The following is a 27,113-nucleotide window of genomic DNA, read 5'->3' on the forward strand; positions in this document are numbered from 1 at the left end:
CTGTTTAATGTGTCTGACTATAATGTACTTTTACTACTTAGCTACTATGTCTGACTATTATTTGCTTTTACTACTTAACGACTATGTCTGACTATAATTTTCTTTTACTAACTAATGTTGATATTTAGAAAATACTAAAAAAACAGTTTGTCTGACAGTAATTTACTTTTACCACTTAACTACTGTGTCTGACTATAATTTACTTTCACTACTTTACTACTATGTCTGACTTTAATTTCCTTTCACTACTTAACTACCACGTGTGACTATAATTTTCTTTCCCAAAACTAATATTCAAATTTAGAAAATTCGAAAAAAAACGTTTTGTCTGACCATAACTGACTTTTACTACTCATCTCGTAATTCCATGAAATTTAAGCAATTGTCTGACTGAAATTTCCATCACTACTAATAATTTCTATTTCTCCTGCTATAGTTTTAACCAGCAGTAGTTTATCTATTAATAGTTTCGATTTCTTTCTTTATTTATTTATAAATGATACTATTTAATAATAGTTTTCAACTAACGAAAAAAAAAATAGTCGTCCTGTCAACACTGTTGTATTTAATCGGAAATTTTTTTTTTCTCTCTCTCGTGAATGGTACGGAAGCCTTGGAAAAATTTGAGAAATATCTTGTTTCTTAACGAGACAAGCCGGAGATTTGAAAAAAGGGATTGGATGACAGTTGACAGGCTTTGTTTACGTAAAAGGACGAAGGCTCAATACAATAATGTCTTTATATATATATATATATATATATAAATAGAGTGGGGTAATATATATATATATATATATAAATAGAGTGGGGTAAAATATATATATATATATATATATATATATATATATATATATATAAGCTAGTATGTGTACAAAAAGTGGAAAGGAAAAGAGAGGTAAATCCAGATTGGGATTCGTTGGGGGGATTACAGACTCGGGACTTTGCCTTAAGGGAAAAAGAAACCGATGCACACGCGACTGGTCTGCCCCCCCCTCTTTTTTCCCCCATCCCCACCTTCTCTCTCTTTTTCTCACTCTCATCTCATATTTTTTTTTTTTGTTCCTCCTTTTTTACCTTCTGCCTCGTGTTCTCTCGTTTAGATACATTGTATCGGTATATCTGTAAAATAATAATCATCCCTCGCCTTCCTTAGAGGGAGATATACGACCCTATAAATGTACCGTGTACCCTTATAATGGGGGTTGCTCTCTCACAATTCGCGAATTCACCTCCTTCGCCTTTTCGAATTTCAAAGGCTTCGTCATTTCTCCCTTGGGCCATGTTCTGGTTTTCTTTATGTCTTCCGTTTTTTTTTTCTTCAAAGTGAGAGAGAGAGAGAGGTTAGGATTTAATTCGCAATTAGTTCTTGACCTCTCAAAAAAAAAAAAAAAAATTTTTTTTTTTACTGCAATTGATAATTAACGGTAGTTTATATATAATAGTTTAATACCTTTAAAAGTAATTACTAATTGCGTATATTTATTATAAATAAAAATTGGTTCTTAAAATAATTGGCACTTAAAATAACCGTTTTTTTTTCAAATATTATTAAATTAACGTTCTTGTTAATTTTCAATCATTCGTATATACTCATTAAAAAATAATAATAATTGACCTTTTTTCTTTTAATTGAACCATATTTGATAATTACCAATTTCATCGAAATTTTTTTTTTTAACTCTACACGAGAAATTTAACGATTTAAAACAGATAAATAAAAAAAAATACGACTTCAAAGACACGTTTGTGTGGTCAAAAAAAAAAAAAAAAAAAATCCACAGGATCGAGTTTCAGAAACGTTAGATTTTGCTTTGAGGGACTTAAACGTCAGCAGGAATTTTTAATATCCGTTGACATGGTCCATCCAATGATAGAGAGAGAGAGAGATACCTTAACCAGTCTATCGACGCGGATAAGATCTTGTAGAGAGAGAGAAAAAAAAACGAAAGAAAAAGGGGGCTAAAAAAAAAAGTTCCCTCTATATTTTATACAGTTCCATTTGAGGATATATATACTTTTTTTAAGGAAGCAAGATAAATTCACAAGATTCTGATCTTAATCCTTTGAAATATATAAAGTTCATTCCCGGATGGTATAAAAATCGTTATAAAGATATATATACACATTCTTCTCATAACATTTTTCGATAGAGGAAGCAAAAAAAAAGAAAGAAAAAAAATGATAATTTCATTTGAAATGAAAAACGTTTTTCAGAAAAGAAAAACGTTTTTTCGATTCTATTTTTTGCAAAATGGAATTTTTTTTTTCAATCTGAAAATATAAAAGAAAAATTAAATAATTTTACTACCCAGGTGAAAAAATTAACGTTACTAATGTTACTAATGTTACTAACGTTAGTTCCTATAAAAAAATTAAGAGTTTCTAAAATATATTTTCATGGAAACTTTACCACTACTTTTCCATTACTACTTTCACTTCCACTTAAACTTTTTCTAATTTTCATTCCCATTTCCACTTCCACTTTTTTATATTCATTGCCACTTCCACTTTTTTTAATTTTCATTCCCATTTCTATTTCCACTTCCAGTTTTTTATATTCATTGCCACTACCACTTTTTCTAATTCTAATTCTCATTCCCACTTTCACTTTCACTTCCACTTGTTCCAATTTTCACTCCCATTTCATCTTCCACTTTTTTATTTCCATTACAACTTTTTTTTATATTTTCACTCCCACTTCCATTCCTATTTTTTAAATTTCCATTACTACTTTCACTTTTTCTAATTTCCATCCATTGTAATTAAAAAAAGTGGAAATGGTTGTGTAAATGGAAACTAGAAAGAGTTTTAGTCGAAATGGCAACAGCTAATGAAAATTTAAAGTGGAAAAAATGGGAGTAGAAGTGAGAATAAAAATTAGAAAAAGTGGAAGTGGAAGTGGTAATGAAAATAAAAAAGTGGAAGTGGAAGTGAAAGTGGAAATGAGAATTAGAAAGAGTGGAAGTGGGAATGGAAGTGCGAATGAGAATTAGAAAAAGTGAAAGTGGAAACGGTAATGAAAATAAAAAAGTGGAAGTTTCTGCAAAAATACAATTTAGGAACAGTTTCTTAATTTTTTTATAGGTACTAACGTTAGTAACATTAGTAACGTTAGTAATATTAGTAACGTTAGTAATGTTAATTTTTCTACCTGGGTAAAATTAAAATAAATTAAATAATTGTACTAAAATTAAAATAAATTAAATAATTATACTAAAATTAAAATAAATTAAATAATTATACTAAAATTAAAATAAATTAAATAATTATACTAAAATTAAAACAAATTAAATAATTATAATAAAATTAAAATAAATTAAATAATTAAATTAAATTTTAAAAAAATCGAAATCTCTTAAAAATGCAATAAATTTTGAATTTTCTTATCTTAGATTCGATAAAATAAATAGTTTTCGCAATTATTTATCAATCTATTATTGAGCTTTTTGATCTTTGTAACTTTACTGTCGAATTATAGGCTTTAATAATTCGAAGTACAATTTTGGTAGAATTTAATAGTATTTGGAATTCTGACATGCGTTTAATATATATATATATAGTAAAGTGAGGGATAAACAGCAAACGTAATTTTCAGATCTGTGTATGCCTCATTACGAGGAAACAACACAAACGTATAATAGCATTAACTCTCACATATATAGATATATATAGAAACTGCATTTTCGTCCATTGGCGACATTATTCAACGATTCATCTATTCACCTATAGGACCAAGGGGAACGCAGATTCATAGCAAATGTAGCTTCATCTCCGAAAATGTCAGCTTTCCAAATCGTCATGGAAAGTTAATGACTATTTCCCCCTCTATTTCCTAATCAAAACAATTTTTTTTTAAATAAACAAAATTATTTTTCTTTCTCAATATTTTATTATATTTAATATTTAAAATAATATACAATATATAATATACAGTATATAGTGTATACTATATATTATTATTATTATTATTATTATTATTATTATTATTATTATTATTTATAATAATTATTTATTATTTTTTTATTAAGTACTTTGTACGAAAAGGCTTTTTTATTATTATTTAATATTTTATTATATTTCTCTTTCTAAATTATTCGATTAATATTATTATTGTTATTATTATTGTTATTATTATTGTTATTATTATTATTATTATTATTATTATTATTATTATTATTATTATTATTTATAATAATTATTTATTATTTTTTTATTAAGTACTTTGTACGAAAAGGCTTTTTTATTATTATTTAATATTTTTATTATATTTCTCTTTCTAAATTATTCGATTATTATTATTTTTTTTTTTTTTTATTCATTTTTATTATTCAGAAATCGATATTATTTATCTACAAATTATTTTATAACTCGAGAATAATGAGATGGAAGGTGCGAGAATAGATAAAAAAAAAATGGCATTTGAATAAAAAGGGAAAGTGAAATTAGCTAAAGAATAAAAGGGAATACTAATAAAGGGAACAGAGAGGTAGCAAAAAAAAAAAAGAAAATTGGTAAGCGGAAATGAGTTTTCTGGAAGGTATGGTTTAATTAAAAGAATGATAAAAATGAAGAAATGCTCAAAGGAAAAAGAGAATGCAATAACAAGAGGTGATGCAACAGAGACATAAAGGTACCTCTTCTTCTTCTTCTTCTTCTTTTTCTTTTTCTTCTTCTTCTTTTTCTTCTTCTTATTCGTAATGTCACATTCAATGAAAAGTTAAATTCAAAAGAATTATGAAATAATAAAAGATAATGCAATCCTTTTAGTATTCCTTTTTATAAAACGTTCCCCAAAGGGTAGTTCCTTTCGATATATATATATATATATATATATATATATTAAATCAATTTTTAATTCGCTTATCTTCCTTTCTTTGCAAAAATGTATCGTATTTAAAAATATGTCATTTTTGTTTATTCGCTATTTTTTATATGAAAATAAGTTTCAAATAATCGGTTCCCACTTGGAAAGATTCCCCGAAAAGTGCCCCCTGGAGGTACGTAATTCCGTCGGAATTCCATCGGAGTTTCAAAGAATTTCCGATGGGATTCCGATGGAATTGTGGTGGAATTCCGACGGAATTCCGATTAATTTTTTTTCTAAATTTTTAGAGTCCTAATTCCGTCGGAATCCCATCGGAAATTCTTTGGAACTCCGATGGAATTCCGACGGAATTACGTTGTAATTTCCGGCGGAATTCTGATAGAACCTCCAGGGGGCACTTTCCGGGGAATCTTTCCAAGTGGGTTACTTGACTATAAATAAATAATAATAGTTTACTATTCAATTTTTAGTTAATTTATTATTGAATTTATTATTAAAAAATATTATAAAATAATTAAATAATTAAATAATTATTAAATTATTAAATATTAAATAATAAAATATTTAATTAATTTAAAATAATAATTATTAATATTCAATATTAACTTGAACCAAATAATTTTTTTTATTTGAATTGAATAATTTAATTGAATCAAACAATAAAGAAATATTTATTATCAAACCAATTATTTTAAATAATTTTTGTTTTTGCCATTGTACAGTAAATTAATATACAAGAGAATAAATATGGGGAAAAAAAAATCCGGTTTCTTAATAAATGCACGATTATATTGAAAATTGAATGGATAACAATATTTCAAGATTGAGAGACCCATTCCATCAATTTTCTTCACTGTTGAAGAATCTTTTGTAATGGTCTTCAATCCTGGTAATAAACGACTAAGCTCTATATAATTTTAGAGAGATTTTGCAAGCATCTGCGCGTTGTTTATCAATTCCACTTCTGAATCGTTTGTTATACTTTTCATAATTTTTTTTTTTTTTATTCTTTCTCCATTTTCTCTTTCAAATGCGTTCAACTTGCAATACAATCCCTGTATCAATTGGAAAAAACAACCTATCGCTATTTAAGTAATATTGATTTGAGCAAAAAATCCTATGCAGCATTTCCGCTTTATATATTTGTATAATATATATATATGTGTGTATAAAGTGCCGCACACTTATTTGAAAATGAATCCTGACAGATTATATAGATAAATGTGAATCCGTCATTTAAACTATATATATTTATAGTTTCGATTTATTAATGTATCAATTTTTTTTTTCTTTGAGAGAAAAAGATTTACTGTTTTAAATTAGAGGAAATTCGTTTAACAATTTTATATTAGGGGAATTTTTTTTACTAGTTTTTTTTAATAAAAATTTAGTAAAAAAAATTATTATATCAAAATTGTAATAAATTACCAAAAGTCTAATAAAAAAAATTACTACAACAAATAGTAATAATTTACAAAACTGTAGTAAAAAAATTACTAAATAAAATAGTCATATTTTACTAAAATTAATTCATGGGAATTTTTACGAATTTTAATAATTTTTTTTTCCTAAAATTGTAGTAAAAAAATTACTAATTAAAATAGTCATATTTTACTAAAATTAATTAATAAAAATTTCTACTATTTTTTCACTGCAGTTTTAGTAAAAAAAATATTACTAAATCAAATAGTAGTTTTTACTAAAAATTAGTGACAATTTCTACCAATTTTTTTTTTTTTTTGGTAATTTTTCACTAAAACTTCAGTATAAAAAAAATACTAAATAAAATAGTAATATTTTACCAAAAAATTAGTGATTTTTCTGAGAAAATATTTTCCTAAAAAAAAAGCAATATAAAATAAACTCATTTTTTTATAGTTCACAATTTGAATGAATTTTACTTGGGGTTTTAAAGCTTCTCCGTTGATTACATCGACTTGATGTAATTAAAATGAAATTCTCAAGTGTATAAGTTTGCCTGGAATCTCCTCCGTTTCTCTTCACCTCCTTTTCACTCACCCGCTTTTCTCGGTCTTGTGTTTACATGACACAACTTTCAGATATTCCATCACAAACTCCCTCTCTCTCTCTCTCTCTCTCTCTCCAAAAAAAAAAAATTTCTTCTTTTTCCTGTTCCCATTCTTTCGTCTTGTTATTCTAGTTATTTTTTTTTCCTCCTCTCTTAATGCAAATATTTGTTAGCTTAATTATGTAAATATTTAATTTTGATACCCCTCCCCCAAAAATAGATTAAATCAATATTAATTTACTAAATAATTAAATATTTAATCTATTTATTTGATTATAATTAAATTAATTTTTTTCATTATAAATATTTTAGTTAAATATTTAATAATTTAATTATTAATAAAAATAATAATAAATCAGCGATTTTTTTTTTATTAATGTTTCAATTTTTGTTAAAATATTAAGTTTTCTAAATATTTAATTTATTTCATTAAGAGATAAGTTACAGTGACTATGATGCAATTATTTCTCCTGTGACATTAAGGTCTAATTTACTTAATTATGCAAACTAATTAATTATATAGACACATTCAATTTAAGTTAGTAATTAATTGAAACGAAATATATATATATTCTGATATATTCAGACTGATGATGATGATATTAATAATAATTGATTTAATTTTTAAATACATTTTTAAAAAAGGTAATTTTTTTTAGAAAAGGTAATTTTTTAGAAAAGTTAATTTTTTTAGAAAAGGTAATTTTTTAGAAAAGGTAATTTTTTAGAAAATGAATTTTTTATTAGGGTCATTCCATTATATTTCACCTAAAGTCGTTGCGGCCTAATTTTTAAAAAACTTGGTACTTTCAGAAATGATTCTTTATAATATTTAGGAAACGAAATAAAAAGAATTAAGTTTAAATTTTTATTATTTATCTCAAAAATATGTATTTAAAGTGGACAAGGTGCGGAAAAATGTCACCTTTTTAGCATTTAGAAACTTTTTTTAAAAACATAGAAAAATTGTTAGAAGTGTAAAAAAAATTATTTTTTCTTGTTTAGAATCGATTAATTATCTATTTTTTAATGATTAAAGTAGTAAATAAATTAAAATAATATATAAAATAAGTTTTCAAAGTTGGTCTGTCAAATAACCTAATTTTGGGATTTTTATTAATTAATTATTAAAAAGTGGAATTATTAAATAAAATAAAAACTCACTGAATGTAAAGTATTTGCGGTGAACTATCAAATTTTCTTAGCACTTTTTACTTTTTCCATTTATAAATGTAAAAAATCTTGAGTCGAAAATTGGCACTTTGTTGATTTTTCCGATTTTTAATCGCTTGTAACTCTTTTGGTGCAAAATAAAAACTTTTGAAACCTGGCGGAATATTTAAGTTATATCTAAATAAAAACTCACTGTAATTTTCGTGATGGATTTTGATCGAGATTAGAAGAAAATTTAATTCCAAAATTGTACGTATATTTCCAGGTTAATGTATGTAATTTTTCGTCTTTGAAGTAGTGGCCCAACTTCAAGTTTAAAAAAATTACATACATTAACCTGGAAATATACGTACAATTTTGGAATTAAATTTTCTCCTTATCTCGATCAAAATCCATCACAAAAATTTAAGTGAGTTTTTATTTAGATTTAACTTAAATATTCCGCCAGGTTTCAAAAGTTTTTATTTTGCACCAAAAGAGTTACAAGCGATTAAAAATCGGAAAAATCAACAAAGTGCCAATTTTCGACTCAAGATTTTTTACATTTATAAATGGAAAAAGTAAAAAGTGTTAAGAAAATTTGATAGTTCACCGCAAATACTTTACATTCAGTGAGTTTTTATTTTATTTAAGAATTCCACTTTTTAATAATTAATTAATAAAAATCCCAAAATTAGGTTATTTGACAGACCAACTTTGAAAACTTATTTTATATATTATTTTAATTTATTTACTACTTTAATCATTAAAAAATAGATAATTAATCGATTCTAAACAAGAAAAAATAATTTTTTTTACACTTTTAACAATTTTTCTATGTTTTTAAAAAAAGTTTCTAAATGCTAAAAAGGTGACATATTTCCGCACCTTGTCCACTTTAAATACATATTTTGAGATAAATAATAAAAATTTAAACTTAATTCTTTTTATTTCGTTTCCTAAATATTATAAAGAATCATTTCTGAAAGTACCAAGTTTTTTAAAAATTAGGCCGCAACGACTTTAGGTGAAATATAATGGAATGACCCATTAAAGATATTTTTTGAAAAGGTATTTTTTTGAAAAGATATTTTTTGGAAAGGTAGTTTTCGGAAAGGTATTTTTTTTTTAAAGAAACAGTAATTTTTATATTTATAGAAAACGTAATTTTATTATTTAGTTAAAATTTAAAATTTTTTGCAATTGGAAAAGAAGAGACAAAAAAAAATAAAGAAAAAAAAAATGGTTAATTTTGCAATTTCCTGCAGTGTTTACACATATTTATATATTCGAGATTAACTGTCTCCTAAAGACCGGTACCTCACCTATATAGTGAGAGTCTATTTCTATCTTCATTACTTCATCCCTAGACTCTCATACTCGTTCGCCCCTTGTTCTTTGTGAGGCAGTGCTTTGCCATTCCTTAATTAATCTGCATAATTTCCTACTTTCCCGTTTACTCTCTCTTTCTCTCTCTCTCTCTCTCTCAGCTTCCCAACGGTTTTCCAACGACCAAATAAAGATGTCCCACATTGGCTTAATATCAAAATAACACGACGACATTTATCCCTTTCTCAAATTGACACTGATATCGCTGCAAAATAAAAATATACTCTTAATTTAAGAATAAATTGTACAATAATTTTACCATTTAATTTTAAATTTCTGAATTACATTTTTTTAAATTTAATTGCAAAAAATACAAAATAAATAATAAATAAAATAATAATAATAATAATAATAATAATAATAATAATAATAATAACTTTTCCTACTATCAGTAAAATAATTGAAATTTTCAATGACAGAAATAATAAAAAATTGAAACATTCAATAAAATCGAAAAAAAGCTTTTTCTCAATTCTGATTGAAGCTCTTTTTCGAAATTGATTCAATTTTTTTTTTTTTTTTTTTGTAAATTATATTATATGCAACTAGGTTTTTTTAAAAAAAAAGCTGTCACAGTTTAAAACTTGTTCTAAATGAAAAGAGCACTAATGAGTGAATTACGTTATAAATATAACATGACAGCGAAGTGTTGTTTCACACTTTACGGTAACTGTTGACGATGAATATATATACCAAAGTGTTGACGAGAGTGAGTAAACCAGGTTAACGTTTGTCGAAAAAAAAAGAAAAAAATTCTAACAAATTAAATATTTATAAATTTAAAAAAGGGCCTATTTTTTTCTAAAAATTAACTCTCTGAAATTTTGCAACAAAATTAATTTCGATAATTAACGGCGATTTAAAAAAAAAAAAAAAAAAGGAAATAGACTTTTTTTCGTTTGCGAGAAAATTGGTTTCCCCCAAGAGACACAGAAAATCCGTGTTTGATTCCCCGCTGAGAGGCACAAAATGTCTTCTGGCAATTAATTAATTCCATCTAGACTAATTCATTCGAAACTAGGATAAAAGCTGTTTTACTCAAAACTCATTCGAATAAAGTATATATTCAAACTCTAAATTACTTCTCATTGAAATAGGAAAGTGACTATTTTTCCTTTTGTATCATTTTTAATTAAAAAAAAAAAAAAACAAACAAAATAGAGTGTAAAAAAAAATTTATTTGATTCAAATAATTTGATACTTGAATAAATATTTACTTGAATCAAGTATCCAACTTGAATCAAATATTTATTTGAATTAAATAAACTACATTTGTATACCAATTGTTTCTGTATTTGAAACAATAATTTTTTTGATTTGCAACAAAATAAAATTTAATTGAAATAATTACCATTTTATTGAAGAGAAAAAATTTATTACCCTACTTGGAAAGATTCCCCGGAAAGTGCCACCTGGAGGTTCTATCAGAATTCCGCCGGAAATTACAACGTAATTCCGTCGGAATTCCAAAGAATTTCCGATGGGATTCCGACGGAATTCCAACGGAATTAGAACTCTAAAAATTTTGAAAAAAATTAATCCAAAGAATTTCCGATGGGATTCCGACGGAATTAGGACTCTAAAAATTTTGAAAAAAATTAATCGGAATTCCGTCAGAATTCCGTCGGAATCCCATCGGAAATTCCTTGGAATTCCGACGGAATTACGTTGGAAGTTCCGGCGGAATTCTGATAGAACCTCCAGGGGGCACTTTCCGGGGAATCTTTCCAAGTGGGACAACAAAAAATATACATATATTTATTTAAAGAAAAATTCTTTTTTTTGAAAATTTTTGTCTAATTTTCGAAATTTTTTTTTGTGTGTTTCAGGCCTTACTGGAAATGGCAGATGAGGTATCTGCAGCAACAATGGTAACATTCTATGGCTCATCTGTTGCACAATTGAGAGGACGTGCAGTTTATGTTCAATTCAGCAATCATCGGGAGCTCAAGACTGATCAGGCCCACAACGACGCGGTCAGTAGTCCCACAAACATCATCGCCAACCCGACGAACGTCAGTATCATTTATTTTCTTTTTTATATTATAAAAAACAAAAAAATTTTACCATTTTTTTTTCTATCATTTAGGTTGCCAATTTTTAGTTTTTCTTTTTTAGGGAATCATTTGCAGAAAATTTTAAAATTACCGACATAGAAATCTACCTTACCGACTGATGGTAAACCAGTTTTGAAAAGTTGGTAAAATTTCCAAAATAATTCTTTGCCATCAGTCGGTAAGGTAGATTCCTATGTCGGTATTTTTTTAATTTAATTTTAAAAAAACTATTTTACCACCAGTCGGCAAGGTAGATTTCTGTGTCTGTATTATTTTTATTTTCAGTTTTCAACAAAAATTTACCCTAATTTGAAATAACCCAAATTATCACGTAGGGCTCGTAAATGAAATTATTATTATTATTATTATATCTAATTAAAAATAATAATAATAATAAAACTAAAAAAAGGGAAATTTAGAAAATAATGAAAATTATTTTTTGTAATTAATTTATTCAATTTTCCGTTATATTTTATTGTTGGTCGAGGCGAGTTAATTTTGAATAGCGTTCGCCCAAAACTCCATTATAATTAAGGTTTGCGTTATATAATTTATGGACAAATCCCTGTTGCGGGAATCTATCTCGGTGAGAGTTTCACCATTGTTGTTTAGGTCAATCAAGTTTGTTGAAAGTTTGGTTGAACATGCTTTTAGTTTTGCTCGCGCACAGTCTAAGGCTATCGAGTTTTCAAGAAACAACTTCTCTCATTTCACTCGCGTATAAAAAAAAAATAAAAAAAAATTCTTTCTCAAAAGAATTAGTTCAATATTCCTGAGAAATTAACAAAAAAACAAAGAAATTATTAATTTACAAAAAATAAATTCTTTTTAACGTACAAAGGAAGCTTTATTATAAAGTTTTTATTATAAAAAATAATGCTTCAGTATCCGCACATTAAAAAATGAAAAAACAAATTTTACGTACATTGAAAAAAAAATTTATTTTATTCAAATATTTGATTATTTGACTATTATCAAATAAAAATTTACTTGAATTAAATAATTTTTAAAAACAAATAATTGAATTAAATTAATTTGTATTTGAACTAATAATTTTTGTATTTGAAACAACTATCATTTAGTTGACTCAAATAATAATTATTTGATACAAATAAATATTGTCAAATAAAAATTTACTTGAATTAAATAATTTTTGAATACAAATAATTGAATTAAATTAATTTGTATTTGAATTAATAATTTTTGTATTTGAAACAACTTTCATTTAGTTGACTCAAATAATAATTATTTGATACAATATTAATTTGATAATATAGTTTATCGTGTATTTGAATGAAATAAATTATTTTTTCATTGCATTAAATCAAACAAAATTCTGACATTGATATAGGGTCAAAGAAACATTTATTTGAATTAAAGAAAAAATTTCTTTGAAACGAAGATAATTTTTTTTTTTTTTTTTAATCAAAGATAATTTATTTATTTATTTAGTTATACACGGGTTTACAAAATACCCTTTATAATACAAAAAAAGTAGTAAAAATAAAATACAATAAGGTGTAAATGAATAGTGCGAGGCACTATTCATTTATTTGTTTGAAACAAATAAATTTTCTTTGAATCAAAGAAATATTTTTTTCTTTATGTACAATTAGGAAAACTAAGAAAAAACGTTTTTTGAATCTATTTTTATTTAATTGAAAGAAATAAAAAATAAATTATTAAAAAAATAAAAATAATAAAATAGGAATTTTTGGAATTAAATGAAGAAAAATAGAAATTTTTTTTCGCAATAATTATTCAAATGTGAAGTGATATCGAAAATTGTCAAGTATCGATCATAATCAGATGCAACAGCCTGTGTAGACTTGTGACGTACCACAGGTTGTATTACCAAGGCGCAAGTAATATATCAAGTACTTTATAGATATTTGCCTTTTGCTTGACGTGCGTCATGGGTAGACAAGAGTAAGTTAGCAAGAGAGAGAGAGAGAGAGAGAGTACTCGAAACTCTCAGGCAAGGTGTGCACACACTTTCCAAAAGTTTTCGTACCTCCGAGCTAACACATATATATATATATATAATATGTGTGGGATATATATATATATATATTTATGTCTGTGTGTAACATTTTCTCGTCCAATTTTCCGCAGAAAGCACAAACTTTCTCTTTGCACTTTGTGAAAAATAAGAGAGAGAAACTGAAACGTCGCGATGCCGCTGACTATTTACTTGCTTATTTATTTTCATTTTTTTTTTTTTTTTTTTTTTTGGCGTTTTTTTTTTCTTTCTCACCTGAAAAGTTTCTGGTACGTTGCAAAAACCTGCAATGGGAATTGGTGAGCCCGTTTCAAATGTTCATGACCACTATACACAACGTGTGAGAAAAAAAAAAAAAAAAAGTCCGCGCGCAACTAAAACTGGCTTCTATCCGCGACCTTTTCAAAACTTTTTCAAGCAAATAGTTTTTTTTTTCTGTTCACCAAAAGTTGATACTAATTTCTTCTTTTTACCGTTTCTTTATAATATGATCGAAACGAAATTTATATTTTCTTTACTAATTTTTTTTTTTTAATTCAATAATTTAATAATTTTTTGTTTACAAATTTTTGCAAAAAAAAAATAAATAAAGGAGTAAAAATAGTACGTATACATTTTTTTTTTTTTTTGCCCATGTTAATTTTATTCGCACTGGTAGAATAGTGAAAAATTCATTTTTATTTACTCTCACTCGTATTGTCGACTCTTTTTTTTTTTTTATTTTTCCTCCTATTTGTTCTTGAAAATCGGCTAAAATTCAGTGACCCTTCTCCGCGTGTAAAATTCAATTGGCAAAAAAGCTTTTATCGATTTTCGAAGATTTCATATTGTTATTGCGGGACAATTCAATTTTTTTTTTTTTTTTTTTTTTTGATTGGCTATTAACAAATTTTAAAAAAGTGCGGAAAAATAAACAAAATTATTTATTATCCCCATTTTTAATTAAATAGTAATTAGTAATAAATAGTACATGATAATAATAATAATAATAATAATAATAATAATAATAATAATAATATTTTACTAAAAATGAGTTATTATTATTATTTTAATAAAATAGTAATAATAATAAATAATAGTAGTAATTTTTACTAAAAATTATTGAAAATTTCTATTAATTTTTTAGTCATTTTTCAGTAAACCTTTAGTAATTAATTCAAATTAATTTTAATATTACATTTTAATATTACTATTTTAATCAAATAGTAATTAATAGTACTAAATAGTAATAGTAATTATTACTAAAAATTAGTAAAATAAATTTCCACTAATTTTTTGTCAAATAGTAAATTTTAATTGTTATTATTATTACTATTATTATTTTCATTTTTAATAAAATAATAATTAGTAGTAAATAGTCATTTTTCAGTAAACCTTTAGTAATTAAGGGGTTATACCTGTTTCGAGGCTTAAAAAAGGATGTTTTTAAAGACTTTTTCGTGAATACAGTTTTAAATAATCGTTGGCAACTAATATACCACTTAATTAAGCAACTTTTAAATAATGAGAAAAAATTTTATTACGAATTTATTTTACAAATTGTCGGCTGTATGGTTGCATAAAAAGTGCAATGTATTTTTGCAGTCCTCCGCGGCGAGCAGTTGAAGTCCCCTGGATCGTCATCTAGAAGCACAAAAAAATTTTTTTCATAAACTACATAAGATTATCTAGTGAAGTACACATGATCATAATTTTAGAATTTTTTTTGTAGAATTGTGAGAATTATAAAAATAAATCGCATTTTTGACCCAAAAAAATCGATTTTAATTGTTTATAAAAAAAAATTCTCTTCATCAATTTTAAAAATCGTGTGTACTTCACTAGATAATTTAACTAAGAAGCTACAGTTAAATTTTTAGCTCAATCGGACAATAACTCTTCGAGTTCTACTGCTCGCCGATTTGTAAAATATGGTTTCGAGAAAAACGCGTTTGAAGTTTCACAACACTATAATTTTTAATAATCTCATGCATTTGGTTAATAAAATTTTTTTACCTTCACTCTGCTATCCCAGCACCATATAATTGTCCCTCAGTGGCCGTATTTGTCTCTTCCAGCTCCTTTCTCACTGAAGTTATGCTCCGTCGAGCATTTTTTTTCGGAAAAATTAAAATTATGCATTATGGCGCTTCCGAAATGCTCCAGAAAAAATAATTTTAACAACATTTCCAAGTTGTTTTCGTGCAAGGACGTCATTGATTATTAATCTAGGAATGTTATAGTCTATTTTAAGCAAAAAAAAAAAAATCGAAAAAAAAATTTTTCAGGCAGGTATAACCCCTTAATTTAAATTAATTTTAATTTTACTATTTTAATCAAATAGTGATTAATAGTACTAAATAGTAATAGTAATTATTACTAAAAATTAGTAAAATAAATTTCCACTAATTTTTTGTCAAATAGTAAATTTTAATTGTTATTATTATTACTATTATTATTTTCATTTTTTATAAAATAATAATTAGTAATAAATAGTAGTTAATAGTAATAATAATATTTTACTAAAAATTAGTTTTTATTATTATTTTAATGAAATAGTAATAATAATAAATAGTAGTAGTAATTTTTACTAAAAGTTATTGAAAATTTCTATTAATTTTTTAGTCATTTTTCAGTAAACCTTTAGTAATTAATTCAAATTAATTTTAATTTTACTATTTTAATCAAATAGTAATTAATAGTACTAAATAGTAATAGTAATTATTACTAAAAATTAGTAAAATAAATTTCCACTAATTTTTTGTCAAATAGTAAATTTTAATTGTTATTATTATTACTATTATTATTTTCATTTTTAATAAAATAGTAATTAGTAATAAATAGTAGTTAATAGTAATAATAATATTTTACTAATAATTAGTGAAAATTTCTACTAATTTTTAGCTAAATAGTATATTTTAAATATTATTATTAATTCTATTATTATTAGTATTATTATTTATTTATTTTTAGTCAAATAGTAATAAATAATAAGTAATAGTAAATAGTAATAGTAATATTCTACTAAAAAGTAGTAAAATTAGTAAAATTACTAAAATTACTAAAAAAAATTACTAAAAAAATTACTAAATTTAAAATTTAAAAAGATGATAATTAAAAAAAAACGAAAAGAATGGTTTTTAAAAACGTTTTCCTCGAGACAAATTGTGGTAATTTGAATATACACACAAAGTAGAAGACTATATATATATATATATATAGTACTAAGTTAATCAAATTAGTTTAAAAGATACCCGTGGAGAAGGTCGAAAAGTGTGAAAGGGAAGCTTAAGAGAGAAAAAAAAATAGAAGGCAAAAAAAAAGAGAGCGAGAGTTCCGTTTTTGCGTTAATAGATACGAGACTAGCCCCAGGGTAATATGTCGGTTAAGTAAAAGATGAAGATCGTGTTAAGTTCGCTTTAAGGTCGCGAAACCGCAAATTAGACTTTTTTTTCTTTTCTCTTTTTTTTTTAACACCCGGAAGACTCGGGCTTCTTGTGCACCTCGTCATTGTTTAGTAATTAGTAATTGTAACCCACCCCCCTCTCTTCTCTCTCCCTCTCTCTCTCTCTCTCTCTGACACTCCTTACGGTACTTAGCTTACAAAGTATATAACGTCCGGTCTCTACTACTTTGCTTCCAGGCTTCTGGACTTTTTACTTTGTGTGTGAAAATGTCCAGTGGGGCTAATGAAAGACTATGTTTAGAGACTTTTTTTTAGCGACCCTCCATTCGCAGAGAAAAAAATCCAAATTAACGATTTTTTTTTGTATTTAAAATTTTTCATTTTCTAAACTGCAAAAAAGGAAGGGCAGAATAAAAAATGTTTTCTTTTTAAATATAAAAAACCAAATTAACGATATTTTTTTTTTATTTTAAATTTTCATTTTCTAAAATGCAAAAAAGGAAGGGCAGAATAAAAAATGTTTTCTTTTTAAATATAAAAAACCAAATTAACGATATTTTTTTTTTATTTTAAATTTTCATTTTCTAAAATGCAAAAAAGGAAGGGCAGAATAAAAAATGTTTTTTTTTTTTAAATATAAAAACCAAATTAACGATATTTTTTTGTATTTTAAATTTTCATTTTCTAAAATGCAAAAAAGAAAGGGCAGAATAAAAAATGTTTTTTTTTCTAAAATATAAAAAAAAATTGACAAAATAAAAAAATGGCATTTTTTTCGAAAATACAAAAAACAGGGGAAAAAAATATTTATTTGAAAGAGCGATATATTTCTCTAGAATAGCGAAAACTTTCTCTGTTTTAGTGAAACATATCGCTGTTCCATTTATCGCTGTGTTCTATTTTATTATATTTATCGAATTTTATAGAGTAAAAAAAAATAATTTCCAATTACGAATAAAAATGAAAAATTACGACTTTTGAAAAACAATAAATAATTCAAGTATTGAAGGTTCTTTCTATTTTTTATATACGAAGGACAAAGGGAGATTTGTCGAATGATTTTTTCAAGACCAAAACTTTTCGTGGTTGTTTCAGGGGATTATAAAAGTCGGAAGATATCAAGCAGATACACGCCCCTGTATAGTCATAAAAAAAAGGAGAACAAGCGACCCCATAACAGAACGACATTAATCCTGTTCTTCTTCGTTTTTTTTTTTTTTTTTTTTTCTTCTTCTTTTTTTTCCGTGCTGCCTTGTTGCGGTGGCCCATTCGTAAAACACACACCTTGTGTCTCTCTCGTTAAAACAAAAAACCAAAATTAAATCACTTAAACGTGCTCCCATGAAAGAAAGGAAAAAAAAGAACAAGGTATATAAAAAAAAAATTCTTTATTGTCTCCCGTTAAAGCCCTGTGTTATTAATTTCCAAATTTGTGAAATTTCTAGTTTAAAAAAATGTCGACGAGTTTAAATATTATTTTTTTTTCTATCACGAATTTAAGAAATGAACTGAGATATTTTTTTTTACAAAATACTTTTCTCAAAATTTGCTACTAATTTTCTCTTTTTTACGTAATGTAGAAAAAAAAATTTCCATTTTCTGCATTAAAAAAAAGAGAAGAATAAAAAGAAAATAGAAAAATACTTTTTTCAAAAATACCTTTTTTTTTATTCCAAATTTGGAGACAAAAATTGCTAAAAAATTTTTTTTTACCGTTTCTTTAAAATAGAAAAAAATTTATATTTTCTCCATTGAAAAAAGAGAACAAAAAATTGAAAAACTATTTTTTATATACAAAAAAAATTTTTATTTAGCTGATTTTTTATTTGGCTCAGTTTTTATTTGGAAGAATTTTTATTTGGCTCAATTTTTATTTGGAATAATTTTTATTTGACTCAATTTTTATTTCGCTGATTTTTTATTTGGAAAAATTTTTATTTAGCTGATTTTTTATTTGGCACAATTTTTATTTTGCAGAATTTTTATTTGGCAGAATTTTTATTTAACTGATTTTTTATTTGGAAAACTTTTTATTTGAAAGAATTTTTATTTGGCTCAATTTTTATTTCGGTCAAATAAAAAATTCGGTGTTTTAACAATTATATTATTTAAAAATTCGTGGAATTAAAAAAATCGGTAAATTGAAAATAAGTAATTTTAAGTACCATTTAAAATTCGTCTAAATTAAAATTCGAAAAAATACAAATTCAGTAAATTGGAAATTTTGAAATTTAAAAATTCGAATCATTTAAAATTCGTGTAAATAAAAATTCGGACAAAATAAAAATTCGGTGAATTGAAAATTCGGTCATTTGAAAATTTGAATCATTTAAAATTCATAGAAATAAAAATTCAGAGAAATAGAAATTCGGAATAATACAAATTCGGTAAATTAGAAATTCGGGCATTTGAAAATTCGAATCACCTTTAAATTCAGTATAAATAAAAATTCGGGTAATAAAAAATTCAGCGAATTGGAAATTTTGGAATTTTAAAATTCGAATTAATTAAAAATCGGACAAATTTAAATTCGTTGAATTAGAAATTTATACATTTAAAACATTTAAATCCCGTAAAAAATTTCTTATAAATAGAAATTAATTTTCTCTTTTTTACGTAATGTAGAAAAAAAAATTTCCATTTTCTGCATTAAAAAAAAAGAGAAGAATAAAAAGAAAATAGAAAAATACTTTTTTCAAAAATACCTTTTTTTTTATTCCAAATTTAGAGACAAAAATTGTTAAAAATTTCTTTTTACCGTTTCTTTATATTAGAAAAAAATTTATATTTTCTCCATTGAAAAAAGAAATCAAAAAATTGAAAAACTATTTTTTATATACAAAAAACTTTTTTTTTCCTATACTTTCAATTTTTTTCCAAAAAAAGAAAATACCAGGAAATAGTATAGTATTACATAATGAAATCCTGTTTTATTCATTTTCGAGTAACTAGCCACCATAGAACATTTGCTAATTAACCTCTAAAACTAAAGCCCTTTACCTTCATAAGTGTTTAATTCGTGAACAAAGTTAGTCGAGTATTTTCACAACAGTTTCAAATGTGGTTTTCACAACCCACACCATTAATTTATAAACAATTCTATTCTAAACTATAATTACCAAAAAAAAAAAGTAATCGAATCAAAATTTTTTTAAAATCGCAAAAATACAATAGTTTCGGTCAATGCACTTTTATATACCCCCCATATATATATTTTTTTTTTGTTGATAAATTTGCAACTCGCGGCGATAAAAAAAAATCGCAGTGATGAAGAATTGGAAAATTGTAACACGAGTGATTTGGTAAAAGTAATAAATAAGATTTTAATATGTTTTTGTTTTATGCTCGCGGGTTTTCGCTTTGACGAAACAATTTTCCCCCATAGATTTTTTTTTTACTGGTTTTCGTTTCAGAATTTTTTTTTTTTTCTCTTTTTTTTACGATGTACCACTGAACCCCCACACGATGTAAAATGCATTTTAAGTGTCAGCACATAAAAATATTTGTATTACCTGTCGTATACCATAAACCTCACACGCGTAATTGCTGTGCCGGCCCATTTCAAGTACAGAAATGCTTTTATTATTATTTGCGCAAAAATAAATGTTTTCCCTGTTTTTAAAAAATCTATATATATATTAAAAATCGCAAATGTCAAACCCTAGTTTTCAATTTATATATATTGGTGGAAAAAAAATTGCTTTACCATTATTTTTTAAATGTCTATTTTTTTTTTTTTGGTTTTTAATGACAAAAAAATATTATCGATAAAAAACAATTGAAATATAATTATTTTTATGTGAATGTAATTAAATTAAGTAATTTTGAAATTTTTTTGTTTGTAATATAAAAATTTTCGTTTTATTAAATATGGAAATTAAAAAATTACATTTTTCATTTTGAAAAAGAAATGTTGCGCGGTCAATAAAAAAATACTGAATGAAAATCTCATATATGCCCCATATTAAATAATAACTGTTTTGTGTAAATAAAAAAAATTTTTCTTTTATAAATAATCTCTAGAATTTAAATAGAATATGTAATGAGATTCATGTTTGTATATTTTCTGTTTCACATTCGTTTTTTTTTTAAGGAAAGAAGAAAAAAGAGAAAAAAAATGAGAATTATTACCTTTAGTAACTTCTGTAATGCTGAATAAAGTATGTCTGACTAGACGTAGTGCTTTACTACTTAAACTATACGCTTAACGTTTTACCGCGTATTTTATTAATATGAATCGTAAAAAAAAATTTCCTTAAAAACTAAATATTTAAATAGTATTTAATTAATTTATTAATTTAATTAATTATTTAGTATTTTTTTTTTATTTATTTAATTAATATTCATGATGCAATTTTTTGTATTTACCCTTGTAGTATAATATAAAATATTATTATATATGAGACTTTTAGTATTTATTATAAATAATTTTTTATTTTTTTATATAAATTTTTTATAAATAATTTTTTTTTATTATAAATAAATTTAATTTTAAATTTATTCTATTACAAATTTTTTATTTATTTTTTATTCACTATATAAATACTTTATTATAAATAATTATTACTGTTTTAATAATTATTTATTTATAAAAAATAAATAAAAAATAAATAAAAATAAAGAATAAATAAAATACTTAAATAATAATAATAAAAAAAAAATAAATAATAATAATAATAAAATACTAAAATACTTTATAATAAAATACTTTATTATAAATAATTATTACTGTTTTAATAATTATTTATTTATAAAAAATAAATAAATAAAAAATAAATAAAAATAAAAAAAATATATTATTAAATATATTATTTAAATATATTGTTAAATATATTATTATATTTCGAGGTGATAACAAAAAAAGAAGTTTCTGTATTTTTTTATTAATATAATCTTTACTTCTGTAGTTGAAAACTCCTTTGTTTATAGAACCTCATTATAATGACAAATCTTAGTTATTTTATTCCATTTTTTTTTTTTTTTGACAAAAGGCACTGAAAGACGATCTTCTGAGAATTTCTTGCAAATATGTCATATTTATGACAAATAATAATAATACTGTTAATTAGCTAGCGAATAAACTTGCAATTCTATGGATTAAGAAATTGTTTTTGTATATTATATATGAAAGAAAACGAGAGAAAAGCATAAACTTTTTTTTTGTTTTTTTTTTGTTCTTCATCGAGATGCATTAAAAGCCCCTGGATTCGTGGCCGTCAAAATGATGGAACGGTCCGCGCGCACAAGCCAAACAGACTTTCTCCACGAGAGTCAGAATAATCAGTCTTTCTGACTGGTCCATTTTCTCTCTCTTCCTCTCGCGTTATTTTCTGTCTGCACCATGGAATTTCAATACGATGCCTTGCGGTATTACCTGGGCAGAAATAACGCGCGTTCACAAAAAAAAAACAAAAAAAAAAATAAACAGGACTCGTAATAAAAAAAAAAGAAAAACGAAAAAAAAAGTCCATAACTCGTTACGCAAGATTCGTTAAAACATTTACCGAAGGTTAAACTGGACGTCGACGCTTTTTAAAATGAATTTTTTTTTATTCGACTCTCAAGAAGTGAGGTGAACAAAAATTTTCACATTTTCTATTCAATTAAAAAAAATTAGTTCGAATTTTCAATTTAAAGAATTATTATTATTATTATTATTATTATTAATTTTTTTTAACGAATTTTTGAATTAGCTTTTAGAAAAATTTCTATCTAACGAATTTTCTACGTACCAAACACTTATTTGGATGAATTTTTAATTGGCTGGATTTTTATTTGGCTGAATTTTTACTTGACGGAATTTTTATTTGGCTGAATTTTTATTTGGCTGATTTTTTATTTGCCACAATTTTTATTTGGCTAAATTCTTACTTGACAGAATTTTTATTTGGATCAATTTTTATTTGGAATAATTTTTATTTGGCTCAATTTTTAATTGGAATAATTTTTATTTGGCTCAATTTTTAATTGGAATAATTTATATTTAGCTCAATTTTTGTTTGATGTAATTTATATTTAGCTCAATTTTTGTTTCGCTGATTTTTTATTTGGAAAAATTTTTATTTAGCTGATTTTTTATTTGCCACAATTTTTATTTGGCTGAATTCTTACTTGACGGAATTTTTATTTGGCTCAATTTTTATTTGGAATAATTTTTATTTGGCAGAATTTTTATTTGGCTCAATTTTTGTTTCGCTGATTTTTTATTTGGAAAAATTTTTATTTAGCTGATTTTTTATTTGGAAAAATTTTTATTTAGCTGATTTTTTATTTGGCTCAATTTTTATTTGGCTCAATTTTTAATTAGAATAATTTTTATTTGGCTCAATTTTTATTTCGCTGATTTTTTATTTGGAAAAATTTTTATTTAGCTGATTTTTTATTTGCCACAATTTTTATTTGGAAGAAGTTTTTATTTGGCTCAATTTTTATTACGCTGATTTTTTATTTGGAAAAATTTTTATTTGGCTCAATTTTTAATTAGAATAATTTTTATTTGGCTCAATTTTTATTTCGCTGATTTTTTATTTGGAAAAATTTTTATTTAGCTGATTTTTTATTTGGAAAAATTTTTATTTGAAAGAATTTTTATTTGGCTCAATTTTTATTTCGGTGAAATAAAAAATTCGGCATTTTAACAATTATATTATTTAAAAATTCGTGTAAATAAAAAAATCGGTAAATTGAAAATAAGTAATTTTAAGTATCATTTAAAATTCGTATAAATAAAAATTCGGAAAAATAAAAATTCAGTAAATTGGAAATTCTGGAATTTAAAAATTCGAATCATTTAAAATTCGTGTAAATAAAAATTCAGACAATTAAAAATTCGGTTAATTGAAAATTCAGTCATTTGAAAATTTGAATCACTTAAAATTCGTATAAATAAAAATTCAGAGAAATAGAAATTCGGAATAATACAAATTCGGTAAATTGAAAATTCGGGCATTTGAAAATTCGAATCACCTTTAAATTCGGTATAAATAAAAATTCGGGTAATAAAAAATTCAGCGAATTGGAAATTCTTGTCATTTTAAAATTCAAATGTATTAAAAATAGGACAAATTTAAATTCGTTGAATTAGAAATTCATACATTAAAAAAAATTCAAATCCCTTAAAAAATTCCTTATAAATAGAAATTCGTGTAAATAAAAATTCGGAGAGATAAAAAATTCGTCGCTACATTTTCCATAAAAAAGAAGGGCGGAAAATTATTTCATTATTATAGAAAAAATAGAAGAGAAAGAATTAGCAAAAAAAAAAATTTTTTTTTTTTATTTTGACAAGGTGAGAAATTCAGGAGGAATCAAGGTGGATAATTTACGGGCAAAGATGAAAGTGTAATGGTAGATTGGAGATGATATGGAGAAGTTGAAAGATGAGGAGAGAAAAGAAGAAGGAGGGAAGATAAAGAGGAATAGGGAAAACAATATACGAGGCGTCTTCTAGGAACAATGCGGCATCGTACATCACTGAAGACACCCTCCATTAAAAATATTACGCCATCTCTTCCTTCTTCTTCTTCTTCTTGTTCTTGTTCTTCTTCTTCTTCACTCGACCTCGACGACCATGGTGTAAGCGCGCACTAGCAGTGAAAACCACCAAGACAAGTTCAAATAACAATGTAGCCATTGTTAAAACGCGTACATCCTCAACATTGGACTCTGAAATATGCAAGCTTGTGCCTTAAGACTGGGAAGAAAATGACGACAGCTTCCCTTTAGACATCCCTTCCACAATATTTATAGATATATATATATATACATCAACAAACCCTCTCATTGTTGTGCCGCGAATATCGTGAAAATGTTTCGAGAACTTATAGCGAATAAGATGCCTCGCGTGATTCTTATTTTTTAGAGGGGGAAATTAATTAGGAAACTATTTTTTTATTCGGATAATTTTACGAGAGAGAGAGAGAGAGAGGAAAAAACGAGGAGGGAAAAAAATTTATATTTAGAAATTTAGCAGGTTTCATTAAATATTGACTTGTACTACTGAAAAAATACAATACGTTCCGAAAGTCTGACTAAATATTAATTTGGACTACTAAAAAATTGCAATACGTTCCGAATGTCTGACTAAATACCTACTGGTACTACTAGTTTTGTACTTCAATGTGTCTGACAAAAACCTACTTCTACTACTGATAAAATTACAAAGTTGGGGAAAAAATGACTTAACACTTGATACTAATAGTTTTATACTTTAATCACTATGTCTGACAAAAACCTACTTGTACTACTGATAAAACTACAAAGTCTGATTTAATATTGACCTGTACTACTGATAACATTTAGAAATTTACTTAATTTTCCTACTGTTTTTTTCAATAATTTATTTATTATGTCTGACTAAAACTGTCTTATACTACTGATAAAAATTTCAAATAATTAAAAAAACCCAAGAAATATTGACTTGTACTACTGGTTTTATACTTTAATCATTATGCCTGACTAAAATCTACTTTTACTACTGATAAATTAGCAAATAATAGAATAGTCTGACTAAATATTTATTTGTACTACTGAGAATAAATTTTATAAAATTAGTTTGCCTAAAATCGATAAATACTACTGATATAATTACAAAACTATATAAATTCTGACTTAATATTGACTCATACTACTGGTAAAATTTTAAAATCTTAATTCGTTATATTAAATTATATTTGCTATTGTTTTAAATAATTTATTTATTATGTCTCACTAAAATTGCCTTATACTACTGAAAATATGGTATATAATAAAAAAGTTGGACTAAATATTTACTCGTACTACTGATAAAATTAAAAATTAGCTTAATTAAATTTACCCATTTTAACTGCTTTTTCAAAAATTTCATATCATTAGGTCTGACTAAAACCTACTTTTACTACTCATAAAATTACAAAGTTGGGGAAAAATGACTTAACACTGACTTGTACTACTGGCAAAATAGCAAAACGTTCAAAAAGTCTGACTAAATATTTACTTATACTACTGGAAAAATTATTTTAAAAATATTAGTTTGCTTAAAAACGATTTATACTACTGATAAAATTAAAAGGGTTTGGATAGTCTGACTTAATATTGACCTGTACTACTAAAAATTTACAAAATATTTGAAAAGTCTGACTAAACAGTTACTGATACTAATAGTTTTATACTTTAATCACTATGTCTGACAAAAAACTACTTGTACTACTGATAAGACTACAAAGTTACAAAGTCTGATTTAATATTGACCTTTACTACTGAGAACATTTAAAAAATCTTAATTAGATAAATTTACGTAAATTTTCCTACTGTTTTTTTTCAAAAATTTATTTATTATGTCTGACTAAAACTGTCTTATACTACTGATAAAATTTCAAATAATTAAAAAAAACCCAAGAAATATTGACTTGTTCTACTGGTTTTATACTTTAATCATTATGCCTGACTAAAATCTACTTTTACTATTGATAAATTTTCAAATAATAGAATAGTCGGACTAAATATTTATTTGTACTACTGAGAATAAATTTTTAAAAATTAGTTTGACTAAATATTGACTTGTACTACTGAAAAAAATTACCTACAAAAAAATTAGTTTGCCTAAAATCGATAAATACTACTGATATAATTACAAAACTATATAAATTCTGACTTAATATTGACTCATACTACTGGTAAAATTTAAAAATCTTAATTAGTTATATTAAATTATATTTCCTATTGTTTTTAATAATTTATTCATTATGTCTAACTAAAATTGCCTTATACTACTGAGAATATGGTATATAATAAAAAAAAAGTTGGACTAAATATTTACTCGTACTACTGATAAAATTAAAAATTAACTTAATTAAATTTACTCATTTTGACTATTGCTTTTTAAAATTTTATATCATTAGTTCTGACTAAAACCTACTTCTACTACTTATAAAATTGCAAATAAGAAAGGCTGACTAAATATTGACTTGTACTACTGATAATTATTTTTAAAAAATTAGTTTGACTAAATATTGACTTGTACTATTAAAATTTTTTTAAAAAATTAGTTTGACCAAATATTGACTTGTACTACTGAAAAATTACAAAAAAATTAGTTTGACTGAATATTGACTTGTACTACTGAAACCAAGGAAAAATTTTTTTAGTCAAAATACAAAAAATTAGTTTAAAAAAATAATAATTTTTTTTTTCCTTCAAAGGAAACTAATTTGTCAAAAAAAATAATATTTGCCTTACAATTTTTTTTTTCTTTGTTAAAGCAACTTTTGAATTGGAAATAAATTTCCATTCGGTAA

The 27,113-nt window shown here is 24.4% G+C and overlaps 1 protein-coding gene across 6 annotated transcripts in view; it reads left to right on the plus strand.

The window, feature by feature from the left end:
• The window catches only part of LOC127281875 (polypyrimidine tract-binding protein 2), a 492,268-nt gene that overhangs the window by 420,365 nt on the left and 44,790 nt on the right, over positions 1-27,113 (plus strand). For all 6 annotated transcript variants that reach the window (XM_051305847.1, XM_051305850.1, XM_051305845.1 and 3 more), the window contains one exon: positions 11,225-11,410. In XM_051305847.1, coding sequence (XP_051161804.1) covers positions 11,225-11,410 — 186 coding nt within the window. The remainder of the gene's footprint in view (positions 1-11,224; positions 11,411-27,113) is intronic.

Source organism: Leptopilina boulardi, unplaced genomic scaffold (assembly GCF_019393585.1).
Source record: "Leptopilina boulardi isolate dan_hultmark-lab unplaced genomic scaffold, ZJU_Lbou_2.1 LbouV2_278, whole genome shotgun sequence".
In the NCBI taxonomy this organism is placed as follows: Eukaryota; Metazoa; Arthropoda; class Insecta; order Hymenoptera; family Figitidae; genus Leptopilina; species Leptopilina boulardi.